At 42.4% G+C, this 14,719-nt stretch overlaps 1 protein-coding gene across 1 annotated transcript in view; it reads left to right on the forward strand.

Moving 5' to 3' along the window:
* The window catches only part of CCDC152 (coiled-coil domain containing 152), a 25,007-nt gene continuing 10,288 nt past the window's right edge, over window positions 1-14,719 (forward strand). Inside the window, exons 1-4 of the mRNA XM_084833155.1 lie at window positions 1-63; window positions 1,146-1,251; window positions 12,120-12,188; window positions 12,888-12,952. Coding sequence (XP_084689281.1) covers window positions 1-63; window positions 1,146-1,251; window positions 12,120-12,188; window positions 12,888-12,952 — 303 coding nt within the window. The remainder of the gene's footprint in view (window positions 64-1,145; window positions 1,252-12,119; window positions 12,189-12,887; window positions 12,953-14,719) is intronic.

The raw sequence follows: 14,719 nt of genomic DNA on the forward strand, positions 1-14,719 counted from the left end.
ATGAAGAAAATTAGCCTAGTAAATCTTGATAAGCTTTTAGAGGACTTCTCACATATAGAAATGGTAAACAAATTATAGAACTTTCATCTTCATCATTAAATTGCTAAGCCAATGCACTTGTTTATTATCTTTCTACACATCTTTTCCATAACACCATGTCCAACTCTGGATTACAATAAAATAATTTTTAAAAGCTGATAACAACCACAAAAAAGCAAAGTACAAAATCAGCAGCTGAATTCAGGCAGTATCGCCAAAAGCACAGCACTAAAATACATGACTTTCAGTGCAATCTTATGCCTATCTACTCAGAAGTAAATGTGGGAGTAAGTCCCATTGGACACAACAGGACTTACTTCTGAGTAACCAAGCACAGGATTTTGTAGTAAGAGGTACAGGACCAAAGGCCATGTAGAAAATTAAAAGTCTAAAGCAGGGGTGGGCAACACACAGAAACATGAGCCACATTCTCTCTCTCTCTCTCTCTCTCTTTCTCTCTCTCTCTCTCACACACATACACACATCCTCTTGTGCGGCAAAAAATATTGGCACTTTTCATGCTAAATTTGTCCTTTCTAATCCTCCATAGTGGTTTGCTGCCAAAATTCAGCAGCAAACAGCCTAATGTTTTTGCTGCCAAACCAGCAGCAGCAAAAGTGTAGACTGTGTGTGTGTGGGGGGGGGGGGTTTCCATGGTGGTAGAAAGTGGCCTCTGAGCCCCCATGAAGTTGCCCATCCCTGATCTAAAAATGTTTGCTCTGACATAACATTTCCCCAGAAATATTTCTTCTCTCCCTTTAACTATGTCACTGCAGTCTCTCTCCCTCTGTCATTTTCGGTCTTTGTGTGTCTGGTTGTGTTTTAGGACTGGATACAGGCAACAATACGTAATCCTGCCAAGACTTAAGTAAATAAGATGAGCAGACCTTCTGTTGGTAGGGGTTCTTGTCACTGAAAGGATTCAGTTTCTTTTTGTTAAGCAAGTTCATAACTTCTTTGTGGAACATGCTCTCAGATCTCTAATTGTTGTCTGAATGCCATGAAACTTTCAGGAAGGATTGCAGTCTGTTAAATAATCTTAGCTTAATCAATCAAAGTAACTGAGGACAAAGGTTTTCATTTGGAATTTAAACAACTTCCTACAGAAAATATCAGAACTTCATGGAAAAAGTAATCTTCTGACTCTTCAGCTGGATAAAACAAACAGGTTACTGACAACAAGCCAATCAAATGAAGAGGCAGCTAAAGAAGGTAAGTGTGTCTTGCCTACATCATGGCTATCAGGGACATTAAGATCTTTCCTGTATAGTTCTTCTGTGTATTCTTTCCACCTCTTCTTAATCTCATCTGCTTCTGTTAGGTCCCTGCCTTCTTTGTCCTTTATCATGCCCGTCTTTGCACAAAACATTCCCTTGAGATCTCCGATTTTCTTGAAGAGATCACTAGTCTTTCCCTTTCTGTTGTTTTCTTCGATTTCTTTGCATTGTTCATTTAAGAAGGCCGTCTTGTCTCTCCTTGCTATTCTCTGGAACTCTGCATTCAGTTGGATATATCTTCCCCTTTCTCCCTTCTTTTTCACTTCCCTTCTTTCCTCAGCTACTTGTAAAGCCTCCTCAGACAGCCACTTGGCTTTCTTGCATTTCTTTTTCTTTGGGATGGATTGAGTTCCTGCCTCCTGAACCATATTACGGACCTCCGTCCATAGTTCCTCAGGCACTCTGTCTATCAGGTCTAATCCCTTAAATCTACTCCTCACCTCCACTGTATATTCATCAGGGATATGATTTAGGTCATACCTGAATGGTTTAGTGGTTTTCCCTACGTTCTTCAATTTCAGCCGAAATTTTGCAAGAAGCAGCTCATGATCTGAGCCACAGTCAGCTCCAGGTCTTGTTTTTACTGACTGTATAGAGCTTCTCCATCTTTGGCTGCAAAGGACATAATCAATCTGATTTCGATACTGACCATCTGGTGATGTCCATGTGTAGAGTCGCCTCTTGTGCTGTTGGAAAAGAGTGTTTGCGATGATCAGCGTGTTCTCTTGACAAAACTCTATTAGCCTTTGTCCTGCTTCATTTTGTACACCAAGGCCATGCTTGCCTGTTATCCCGGAGATTTCTTGACTTCCTACTTTAGCATTCCAATCCCCTATGATGAAGAGGACATCTTTTTTTGGTGTTAGTTCTAGAAGGTGTTGTAAGTCTTCATAGAACCGATCAACCTCAACTTCTTCGGCCTCAGTGGTTGGGGCATAGACTTGAATTACTGTGATGTTGAATGGTTTGCCTTGGATTCGTACTGAGATCATTCTATCGTTTTTGGGATTGTACCCCAGTACAGCTTTTCCCACCCTTTTGTTGACTATGAGTGCTACTCCATTTCTTCTAAGGGATTCTTGCCCACAGTAGTAGATATAATGGTCACCTGAATTAAATTCGCCCATGCTTGTCCATTTTAGTTCGCTGATTCCCAAGATGTCGATGTTCAATCTTGCCATCTCACGTCTGACCACCTCCAGCTTACCTTGATTCATTGATCTTACATTCCAGGTTCCTAAACAATATTGTTCTTTACAGCATCGGACTTTCTTTTCACCACCAGACACATCCACAGCTGAGTGTCCTTTCGGCTTTGGCCCAGCTGCTTCACTCTTTCTGGCGCTACTTGGAAATCCCCTCTGCTCTTCAGAGGGAAGAGTAAGGCAAGTCCCACTGAGTTAAATGAGACTTATTTGTCAATAAAGTATGCATAGAATTGCAGGCCCTGTGTAATATATCTCTCACGAGTAATGGGCTAACAGTGCAATCCTAAGGGCAAGGAGCCCTATCAATGAAGCTGTCCAGTCTCAAAGCCTCCTGTCGATCCAAAGCTCCGCAAGGCTCTTTTTTTGCCTCCTGTTCCTCCAAAAAGGAAAATGCCAGTAGATGGTCCTCAGAGATTGTCTAATTTCCCCTCTCTGCCAGGGGTGGGGATGGGGGTTCTCCCTCACTTCCCGCTGGCACACTCCTGGCACACCCATTTCTCCCCACTCCCAAGGTCAGAGTTCCAGCCTTGGGAGAGGGAGTCTCCATGCAGGTTTCCATGGTGGCTTGGAGGGGGTAGGGGTGGGAATCTGTAGTCGGATCTCCTCCAAGGTCAGAGCTCTGTCTCCAGCCTTGGAGGCAGAGATCCACTGCATCCTATGGCCCCTGGGCTGCTGTCTGGAGGTGATAGGATTGCTCCCTAATTGAGCAGCCCTATGCTCTCAGAGCGGAGCCTCTGATATTGCAAGTTACACTCCTTCCTATGCCCTGACAGCTCTTGCCAAGAGGGCACAAGTCCCAATGGAGGCAGGGCATACTGTATTTTTCTTTTGTCCATATAAAGAAGAAAAACAGTCTCTTCTATTGCCAGCAATGGGAGATAAACATTCAGATGTGCTCTTGAGCACATCTAAATGTTTTCCTGGGCAAGATGTGTAGTTGGGGCATGGGAAGGCTTAGGATCTCTCGGATCCTTGATTGCTCCCTCCTCACCCACTGGAACACCCCTAAAATGCCCAGTTTTCCCTCTCTACAAGGTCAGAGTTCTTTCCTTGTAGAGGGAAGATACCACAGAGGTTTCTGAGATGGCTAGGAGGAGCAGGAGGGGACTCTGACATTTAAAAAAACCATGCAAGGTCATAGCTCTGTCTACGGCCTTGGTTTTTTTTTTCCTGGAATCTGTTCAGAACAAATCTGTCTATGGACCGGATCTCTGGGCTCAAACAGGCCCCCTTGATCCACAGCCCTCCAGTCCCTCCAGACCAACTCAGTTTGGCCTGCAAGCACACCCCAACCCCCTCCCTTCCCAGAGGATAAGACAGTAGCCACTGAAATTAGCACTGACCCAGAAAAGAAATAGCAGCAATGATGTTGAGGTAGATGTTTATTCACTAATAAGGGGTAAGGGAATGAGAAGAGAGGCAAGACAAAGTGCAATTTAGAATTTCTGCAAATATCAACTCCCCGTTTGGAAACCCAACACAGACTAAAACAAGAAAAGATTACATAAACCTAGTCTACTCACACCTCCGAGTAGGATCCTTAGTTAATGCCAGCACTCCAACACCTTCCACCTGGACTAGATGGAAACCAATAGACAAAGAAGAGTGGCTACAGGGCTCTTTTTATCCCATTCCAAACCCAATCCTTTGCTCTTTCATCCTCGCTCCCTCCCTCAGGGAGGATGAGCTGGGCTTTTTCACACCTCCCCAGCTGTGCTGGCCTCTTGTCCAAGTTGTTTTACGACCTTGGGCTCCTGTCCCGGTGCCTTTGATCCTGGTATGCCCACATCTCTTCCTCCCTCCAGGTGTCTGGCTTATAAATCTTGCCAGATCCCAATCTCTTTCCTACCCTAAAATACTAAAACACCATCTAAAACTATGCAAAGTAAAATTAACTCTTTCCCACCACCACTTTGGCCCCATAGGCCTTCTCCTCGACACCATAGGATTGTTCTTTTAGTTAAGTAGCGTAAAGGGCTAAGTTTAATAGAAAGTATTCCTTTCACAATGCAATAAGTACCAAAAGTATGACACGCTTTAAGCCCAATGCTTAAAATTAATCACGGTTATATTTTTCAGTGAGGGCTTGTGCCTGGATTATATCTTTTTGTAAAATAAACGTTGCAGTTTGCCTGATCTTGGTAATCTGCCATTTTACAGACCGGCTGAGAATTGTAAGGGAGGGCAATTTACAGCCTAAGAAGCATCTTTAAAATGCCATGGCAGACTAGTAAAATTGTCTGTAAATCACAGATTTTTAGAAATGGAAGATGATATATTAGGCCATCCATTCCAACTTCAGCTAATGCAGAGTTTTTTTCTGCATAGAAAGGGAACGGTATAAAAGCACAGAGATGGGTTATGGCTAGTTTTTTAAATTATTTCTTATTGTGGCTTTAACAAAAGAAAAGAAAAGAAAATAGATGCATAAAAATATCAATATTCCATTAAGTACAACTTTCTACAAAAGACAGGAGAATATGCATAAGCTTCAGCAAAAGCAGACCAAATATCCATGTATTTGTCCATTCATGAGTGGTGCCTATATATCACCCGTTCAAATGTTGATAGCATTGTTAAGTCCTCAATCCATTGCATTATAGGAGGTGAACATTTATCTTTCCAATGTTGTAATATCAGTTTTTTGGCTGTCAAAAGGGCTCGAAAAAATCAATTTGCGCTGACCATATGTTAACTTCCAGGAAACCGGTAAATAGTTTAGGAGGACATTCAGTCAATCAGTCAGTCATTTATTATATTTCTATACCACCCCATAGCCAAAGTTCTCTGGGAGGTTCACAAATTTAAAACCATTAAAATACATTATATAAAATATAAAAACTATTCCCATAATGACATAAAACAAATAACACATACAACAACAACATATATCTAAAACAACATTTAGACTTGTACATCATTAAATATTAAACAGTGTTCCAATACAAAGTTTATCTGTATTATGACCTCCTGCCAAAAGGAGGCAACTGTTGGACATTGCCAAAACATATGGTTGAAAGAAGCACTAGGTATATTACATCTCCAGCAACTATGTGAATTAGACAAACACTTATTAAAAAGATATTGTGAAGTCCAATACACCCAAAACAAGATTTTTTGCTAAATAAGATGTAGTCTAACATCCATAGATATTTCATATACAGGCTCTAAAAGCACAATCTATTAAGCAAAATGGGGCTATCCAGTTCTCCCTTCCTATATTAGACCCTGAATATCATATTTATTTACTGATAATATTTATATGCAGGAATTGTGGGTCAATATGACTATTCAGCTGCTGTTATCCAATAACAATGGAGTATCTTAAGCTGTAAAAGTGGCTGGACCAAATCTAGATTCTAACAAATGTTGCAGTTGCAAGTATTGCCATTCAGTCATAGCGGGTAAATCATATTTGGCACACAAGTCAGAAAATTACAAAAACTCATCATCAGGACCCTATAATTGATCCAGGGTAAAAATCAACTTACCCATCCAAGTCTATCACAAAAACATTTTTTGCCAATTTTAAAATCCCCATAGAGTCAATTGAGCATGAGAAAATGAATCAAACTGTAATTGATGTGACATTATACCTCTCTAATAGCTGGAATTGGGGAAGGGAGGATTCATCCATTCTAATATGCCGAGAACCTAATACCATCCATTTAGAAAGAGGGTACAGACAAAAAGATCCCAGAACTGCCCAAGGTGGAAATTCTAATTGGACTGGAAAAGACCAAAATTTAATACAGGTAAACAAATAGGCTCAGTAGTATAAAGCAAGGTCTGGAAAACCAAATCCACCTTCTTTAACAGGAAGTTGCATCTGTTTCAGAGATATTCGTGGTGGGGAGGAACCCCGCCAAATGTACGAAACAAAGCTTTGAGTTTTTGAAAATATTTGCCAGGTACAAGTAGAGGAATCCCACGTATAACATAAACAATCCGAGGTCTGATGTTCATCTTTAGTGTGTTAACTTTGCCCAACAAACTCAACTTTAACGATGCCCATCTATCCATATCCTCTGTAATCTCATTAATCAATTTATTCAAATTTAGTTTGATCATTTGGGATATATCTCTGGGAATTTTTGTTGTTGTTTATTCGGTCAGTCGCTTCCGACTCTTCGTGACTTCATGGACCAGCCCACGCCAGAGCTTCCTGTCAGCCATCGCCACCCCCAGCTCCCCCAAGGTCGAGTCCATCACCTCCAGAATATCATCCATCCATCTTGCCCTTGGTCGGCCCCTCTTCCTTTTGCCTTCCACTTTCCCTAGCATCAGCATCTTCTCCAGGGTATCCTGTCTTCTCATGATGTGGCCAAAGTACTTCAGTTTTGCCTTTAATATCATTCCCTCAAGTGAGCAGTCTGGCTTTATTTCCTGGAGTATGGACTGGTTTGATCTTCTTGCAGTCCAAGGCACTCTCAGAATTTTCCTCCAGCACCACATTTCAAAAGCATCTATCTTCCTTTGCTCTGCCTTCCTTATGGTCCAGCTCTCGCAGCCATAGGTTAATATGGGGAATACCATTGCTTTAACTATGCGGACCTTTGTTGTCAGTGTGATGTCTCTGCTCTTAACTATTTTATCAAGATTTGTCATTGCTGTCCTCCCAAGAAGTAAACGTCTTCTGATTTCCTGGCTGCAGTCAGCGTCTGCAGTAATCTTTGCGCCTAGAAAGACAAAGTCTGTCACTGCCTCCACGTTTTCTCCCTCTATTTGCCAGTTATCAATCAAGCTGGTTGCCATAATCTTGTTTTTTTTTTAGGTTTAACTGCAACCCAGCTTTTGCACTTTCTTCTTTCACCTTCGTCATAAGGTTCCTGAGCCCCTCCTCGCTTTCAGCCATCAAAGTGGTATCATCTGCATATCTGAGATTGTTAGTGTTTTTTCCAGCGATTTTAACTCCAGCCTTGGCTTCATCAAGCCCAGCATGTCGCATGATGTGTTCTGCGTACAGGTTGAATAGGTAGGGTGAGAGTATACAACCCTGCCGTACTCCTTTCCCAATCTTAAACCAGTCCGTTGTTCCGTAGTCTGTTCTTACCGTTGCTACTTGGTCGTTACACAGATTCCTCAGGAGGCAGACAAGATGACTTGGTATCCCCATACCACCAAGAACTTGTCACAATTTGTTATGACTCTGGGAATACATATTCCTAAATAGGTAATGGAATCTGGGCACCAACGAAATTGCCAATTAGCCAACACACTAGAAGATATATTATCTCCAATCAGCATCCATTCAGACTTTGAGCAATTAATCAAATAGCCAGACAAGTCACCAAGAATATTAATCAGTTGCATTAAAACTGGAATAGATTACTGGAGTTTTGAAATAAACAATAAAAGATCATCAGGATAAAGAATAATTTTGAATTCTAAACCATCATACACAAAACCATGGATACTACTATTCTGTCCAATCGTACACAATCCAGGGGTTCCAAACATAAGTCAAATATCAATGGGGAAAGTGGACATCCTTGTTATGACTAGTTAAGCAGAATTCATTGGTCTAATCTTACATTCTTGGGTTAAGCAAGGAGATATCATCTTGATCCCTGTAGGAGTAGCAAGCTAGCTGCTGGAGGAATCCTCCATCAAATCTGATGGAAGCAAGCAGTTTGGATTCCTAATGCAGGACCACCACCAAGTTTCAGGAGACCCTGGGCAGAGTGTCCTCTGGTGGACCCCCTCCTCCATTGATGGTTGTGGTAGGCTTACCTGGTAGTGGTGGAAGGCAGCAGCAATTCTCCAAATAGCTATGGGTGACTGGATCCAGCAGCCATTAACATTTCCCACAGTGCTCTGGAGTAAGGCTACATTGAAGGCATTGTGGGAAAATTAAATGTTGGCTACACCTACCCACTGATGACTGAGGGTGGGCATTAGAAGAGGTCCCTGCCAGGATCTGGAGCTCCAGCAGTTGTCCAAGTGTGCCTGGTGCTGAGGCTTGCCCTCCCAGGAACTTCACCAGTGTGGAATACACTCTGGCCCTCCCAGGAACTTCACCAGTGTGGACTACACTCTGAGTGAGGTTAGCACAAGAGTACATAAGAAGAGCTGTGCTGGATCAGACCAAGGGTCCATCTAGTCCAGCATTCTGTTCACACAGTGACCAGCCAACTGCCTGTGGGAAACCCTCAAGAAGAACATCAGTGCAATAACACCCTCCTGCTCATGTTCTACTTGTCCATATAAGCTATAAATGTCAGAATAGGGCTGCCAATATTTTGCATGTCCAACCAGTAAACTATACCCTGCCACATAGACAGTATGCAGGGCCAAATCTAGAACAATTAATCTGGAGAAGCAAAGGGGAGGCAAAGACATACTGGGGAAGCAAGGATCTTTTTGTCTTTTGTCCCTGGCCTCAAGCCTGCTGGCCTGAAAAGTTGCATTCTCCCCAAATAGCTTCATTGGCTCTTGCCTGCTGGGTTGGAAATGGGAGAAATATTTTTTATTTTAATTCATAGCCATCTGTAGAATCATAGAATAGTAGGATTGGAAGGGTCCTATAAGACCATCAAGTCCAACCCCCTGCTCAATGCAGGAATCCAAGCCAAAGCATCCCTGACAGATGGCTATCCAGCTTCATCCTGGATGCCTCCAGGGTGGGAGAGCCCACCACCTCCCTAGATAATTGGTTCCATTGTCGTATTGCTCCAGCAGTTGGGAAGTTTTTCCTGATGTTCAGCCGGAACCTGGCTTCCTATAATTTGAGCCCATTTTTCCGTGTCCTGCACTCTGGGATGATTGAGAAGAGAGCCTGGCCTTCTTCTCTGTGACAACCTTTCAAGTACTTGAAGAGTGCTATCATATCTCCCCTCAGTCTTCTCTTCTCAAGGCTAAATATGATCAGTTCTTTCAGTCTCTCCTGATAGGGCTTTGTTTCCAGTCCCCTGATCATCTCTGTTGCCCTCCTCTGAACCCCCTCCAGTTTGTCTGCATCCTTCTTAAAGCGTGGTGCCCAGAACTGGACACAGTACTCCACATAAGACCTAACCAGTGCTGAGTAGAGGGGAACTAGTACTTCAGACGATTTGGAAGCTTCTATTAATGCAGCCCAAAACAGCATTTGCCTTTTTTGCAGCCACATCACATTTTTGGCTCATATTCAGCTTGTGATCTACAGCAATTCCAAGATCCTTCTCGCTTGTAGTATTGCTGAGCCACATATCCCCCACCTTGTAACTGTGCATTTGGTTTCTTTTTCCTAGGTGCAGAACTTGGCATTTATCCCTATTAAATTTCATTCTGTTGTTTTCTGCCCAGGAGAAGAGGGTCTATGACGATGGCCTTGTAGGCTCCTTCCAACCCTACTACTATTCTATGAAGACTGAGCCAAAGTAGGAATTGAGCACTTCTGCCTTTTCTTTGTCATCTAGACTTTTAGGGCACAATACTATGCATGTTTAAATAGAAAAAATCCTACAACTGGAGCATGAGGGGAACTGAAGGGCTTTTTTCTGTCCAAACATACATAGCATTGCACCCTTAATGTCTGAGTTTACACTAAAAGTTTAAATCTACTGTGATTATCAGCTTTGCAACTGATAAAGCTTTGCAACTTTTCTGGCCTGTTGGGTGGGATAGCAGGAAATATTTTTGAAATGGGCCACTGTTACTTACTGGAGTCATCCTTGCAAATTATGGGATTGGAAAGCCAGTAAATTCCATATTCTGACAAGCTCTGCTCATTATCCACTAACTCGATACTGTCAGGCTCTACCCATAACCCACCAGCTTCAGTACTGACTCTGCTCCAGCCTATCAGGTTGTGTCCTGGCTAAACAGCAGAATTCCTCCAATGCTCTCCCTGAGTCTCCAAGTTCTGCCTTGGCTGTGGCTGCCCTAACTTAAATAAGAAGGCTAGTATTTTTTTTTTAATCAAAAGTTTGCAAAAGGACCTTACATAGGAGAAGCTCCTGATGATGGACAGTTCTTTCTGTCTTCTAAAGTGAAGTGGGTGCATTAGATAAAGCAGCCTTCCCCCACCTGGTGCCTTCTATATGTTTTGGACTTGAGTTTCCACCAGGTCCAGTCAGCATGACCAATGTAGTCAGGAGTGCTAGGAGTTGTAGTCCAAAACAACTGGCGTTCACCGGATTACGGAAGGACAGCTGAGATAAAAAGACAAGGATCTTTATGAAAAATATTTATATTTTTATAGCTTTAACAAGATGTCTATGGCAGTGAAAGTGATGAATATTTGTGCCCCTATCAGCTATCACCTGATTAAAGAAATTGTAACAGATTAATTCTGTGGGCTAAATCCAACGTTACATGAGAGGAAGTCCATTCAAATAATGGAAATTTCCTTTCCCATCCTCTCCCTTGCAGCCCCCTGTATGCCCCCCCAAATCTGCTCTGGAGGATTGGGGGATCTTGCAGAATAGATTTGGGGTTCTGCTGGGGCAGGGGGGAGAGGGAACTCAACCCACCAGCAGTATCTATTCCTCTGGCAGAAGGACATGATTATATACAGCCCTATGATTTTTAACTGATCTATAAAATCTGCATAAATTTGCTTCTGAATAAAACAATAGTTCCTAAGGAAGAAATGTGTTTGGAAATCATGCATGCACATTTTGCAGCAGCCACTTTCTTAGAAGAGGCATTCCCTCCCATGCAAGAAAGGGGGAATATCTCTTCTAAGATGATGCCTACAGCTTGTAGTTTTTTGTAACTGTGTGTATATAACACCTGTTTAAAAATATATCTGCTGCCTTTTAGCCTATCAGATGCTTTTTAATTGATGGATCTACCTGCAGAGATGGTGCAGCCCTGTTGATGGGCATATATAATGATGTTGGTAAGGAGCATTTATTAACAGTGCAGTATCAAGTTTTGAATGTTAGGGTTCCATTTCCATTGAACACATTTTAAACTGAGATATATTTTTTCTATATTATTTTTCAAAGCTTGAAAGAATGAATCAAAATAAATTGGTTATATCCAGGATTTTTTTACTCCAACATGCTATATATGAGGCTGTCTTTGGAGACAGTTTGGAAACAACAACAAATGCAAATGAACCGGCTACTCTCACAATGCATTCTGTGGGCTGAAGCAGAAGCAGGGCCACTAGAATCTACATGGGAGCCACAGACAGATATCCCTCTAATAGGAATTGCTATAGATTGTCCTGCAGCCAGCAGGGAAAGAGGGGAGAGAAAGGCTCTATAATGCCACTTTGGGATGTTTTTCTGTGCACGCAACTCAGATGGATATTTTTACATTTTGATGATTTAAGACAATTATAGTATGTAGGTGTACTAGTGGCCTGGAAAATATGGTAATACCAGAGGTCCATCTTGTGTTTACATCTTGAAACTGCAAGCATTTTCAAATATGAAAGAATACCTTTTAAAATACAATTATTTTGCAGATGCTTAAATAACAGGCAAATTGAAAATTGCTTAAAATACAAATGCTTTGAAAATGCAAAATTTAGAATTACAGAAACCTGCATAAGAATATTTTTTCATTACACTTCATTACCGTAAGAAAGATAATTTTAATTGTTATAGTTATACCATAATATAAAAAAGTATCCTAATTTCTCTTTTTTTCTTTTTAAAAGAATGTGCTACACTCCAGAATGTGATTAAGGGTCTCCAACAAACTATAGAAAACCAATGTAATTTGAGAGGTAATAAAGTGAGAAAGTGTTTAGCTGGCTGCCCAGTTGGTAGAGTGTTATGTCTATGTGTATTGAGAGGTTGCTCCTGTGTGGTTTGAAACACAACATTTCCAGTGTAATTCCCAACATGGGCAGGGGATATTCTAACCTATTCATGGTGGACCATTTTTTCCTATCACCCTTCCCATGCTCCTTTTACACCCATGATTTTGACCAGAAAAGGGCATACAGGGAGAGGGTTAAACATCCCACTTCCAACACTGCTGCTGTCTTCAAGTTTGCAGGCCCTGCCTCCTCACACAGCTTCTTTGCTATTAAAAAAATCACCAGGAAACTAATCACATCTTTCACATTGTGTCTAGTTTGGTCTTAAGAACCATGGAACAGATGCCATTTCTTCAGTGCATGTACAGTCTTGCATCCTCTATATTCCCCTATGGCAATATCTTTTTTTTTTTTTTTGCTGGCATTTGGGAGAGGTACAGCTAAGTGGAAGGGGAGAATCCAGCTCCACACCGGATAAGTCCTTCCTTCAAACCTATTGTACTAGCTTGCATTGACCCCTTACAGTAACCCATGTAGATTTACCCTAATGGTGACCCAAGAAGTCGAGGGCTGTTATTCAATCCATAAATACTTTTTTTAGTAGTACAGAATAGGTAGAAAATTTATCTCACAGGTCTGATTTTTAATAATTCCCTTACACAGATGAAAATGAGAGGCTGAAGAATACAGCCCGTATTTTGGAAGAGAAACTGAAGATACATGAGCTGGTGGGAGCATTTACCTGTCTGTCTTCACAACCTCTGGCTTCTTTCTATGGGACACTGTACAGAGTTTCAATCTGCTTGCTAAGGAGTGATTACTGTATTTTGATCATTTCATTTGGATCATTCTTTTTGTTATTATCATTGTCTTCATCATTGTTAATGAGCTTCTTGAATATAAGCAGGTTAAGAGCATTGGTTTAAAATTCTCTGTCTTATTTAGTTTGTGGCTCACCATCTGCCACATAAATCAAAAACACATGTTCCCATCTCCGTCCAAAATACTAGTTATCCCCTAAAATGCATCATTGTTTGTGACAGTGCATCTCCAGTTGTGACCAGTGCTACAGCAGTTGTCACAAGTACCCTGCTCATACAGTGTACTCTCCTGTACAGCAAAAATAAATTGCAAGTGCGGAAACTCCTTCACAACTTGCAAGGGAAGGACCACTATTCAGTGGTGTAAAGCACATGCATTGTATGCAGGCCCAGGTTCAGTCTACAGTGAAAAGGGCTTGGAAAGAAATCTGCCCAGGACTTTGAAGATGGTCCAGTGATTGGGTTTGGTATAAGACAGCTTTGTATAGGGCCGGCCCTACCAATAGGCAGAGTTGGGCAACCGCCTCAGGCAGCAAATGCTGGGGGGCAGCAATGGCAACTCCCTGCAATTCATCTCCCAGCCATTCCCCCCTGTTGGAGGACAGAACTGTGTGTGCCACATGGCCTGTTCTGCACCCCTTAAAATAGCCTTCTGCCCTGAGGTGTGATGGAGGAAGCAATCCCATTGACAGTGATGAAGTAAGATTCAGCAGTCAGACCATTCCGCTTTTGTAGATGGAATGGGGGAGGGCACCAGCACTGACCCAGCACTCTTTATTTCTCTGTCTGGAGGCAGAGGCCAGAGTGAACTTCCTCTCATGTCTAGTCTGAGGAGTGGCACTTGGAACCGAGTGTTCCTTCCAGCAAAGGGTGAGGGAAACAAGCTACCGGCAGCTGCTCCTTCTTTGCCCCAAACACAGGGCAATACTGGACTTTCTCTTGTCTTGATAGTCTTCCTAGGAAGCAGGGCTGGATCAAGACCATGATAAGCCCTGGGCTAGCAAGCTGTAATGACCCTCTATTCTACCCCTCAGCTCTGAACTCATTCATGACATTTGTGTGTGTGCACACATAGCATGTGAAAAGATAACTATGTTATGTGTATTTGTTTTTACTACATATCTGGGAAACAGTGGGGGCAATCTCCCAATGACCCTTAGGCTCTCTTCACACCTGGCATTTTATCCCACAACAAACCGATCCTTTTGATTCCGGATCCTTTCCTGGATTTAGATTGGCCCTATCTATATACAGGCATCTCTCATAGAAAAATCAGGACAGAAGGCTAATCGTTGGTTCCTGTAACATGATTGATGGCTCCGCCCGTCCCTCCACTCCTCCGCAGCAGGAGGGAAGTCAGAAGCCCTTCTAGTGACTTTGACGGTGAAGGGAACCCTCCTTCCAGATATGTTTGCTTAGGTCCTCATGGTGCTTCCACAAGAGGCTTCCCATCTACTGGCTCCCCCCGCCCCCCGCTGTTGTTGCTCTGCCCCCTTATTCTAGCTTCCCAACAACCCTGTAAGGTGGGCTAGGAGAAGAGATAGTGGCTGGCGGGCTTCCCAGTTGTATGGATGTTTTCACAGGCATGAGTACAAGTCCATTCAATGGCTGTATGCACTTACATGCCAACCCTGTGCAGATGTCTGCCCCACCTTCTTCCATGCTGTCCTAGGT

This window comes from Heloderma suspectum, chromosome 2, assembly GCF_057233095.1.
Source record: "Heloderma suspectum isolate Gila_16-S chromosome 2, 16-S_ref, whole genome shotgun sequence".
Classification (NCBI taxonomy): domain Eukaryota; kingdom Metazoa; phylum Chordata; class Lepidosauria; order Squamata; family Helodermatidae; genus Heloderma; species Heloderma suspectum.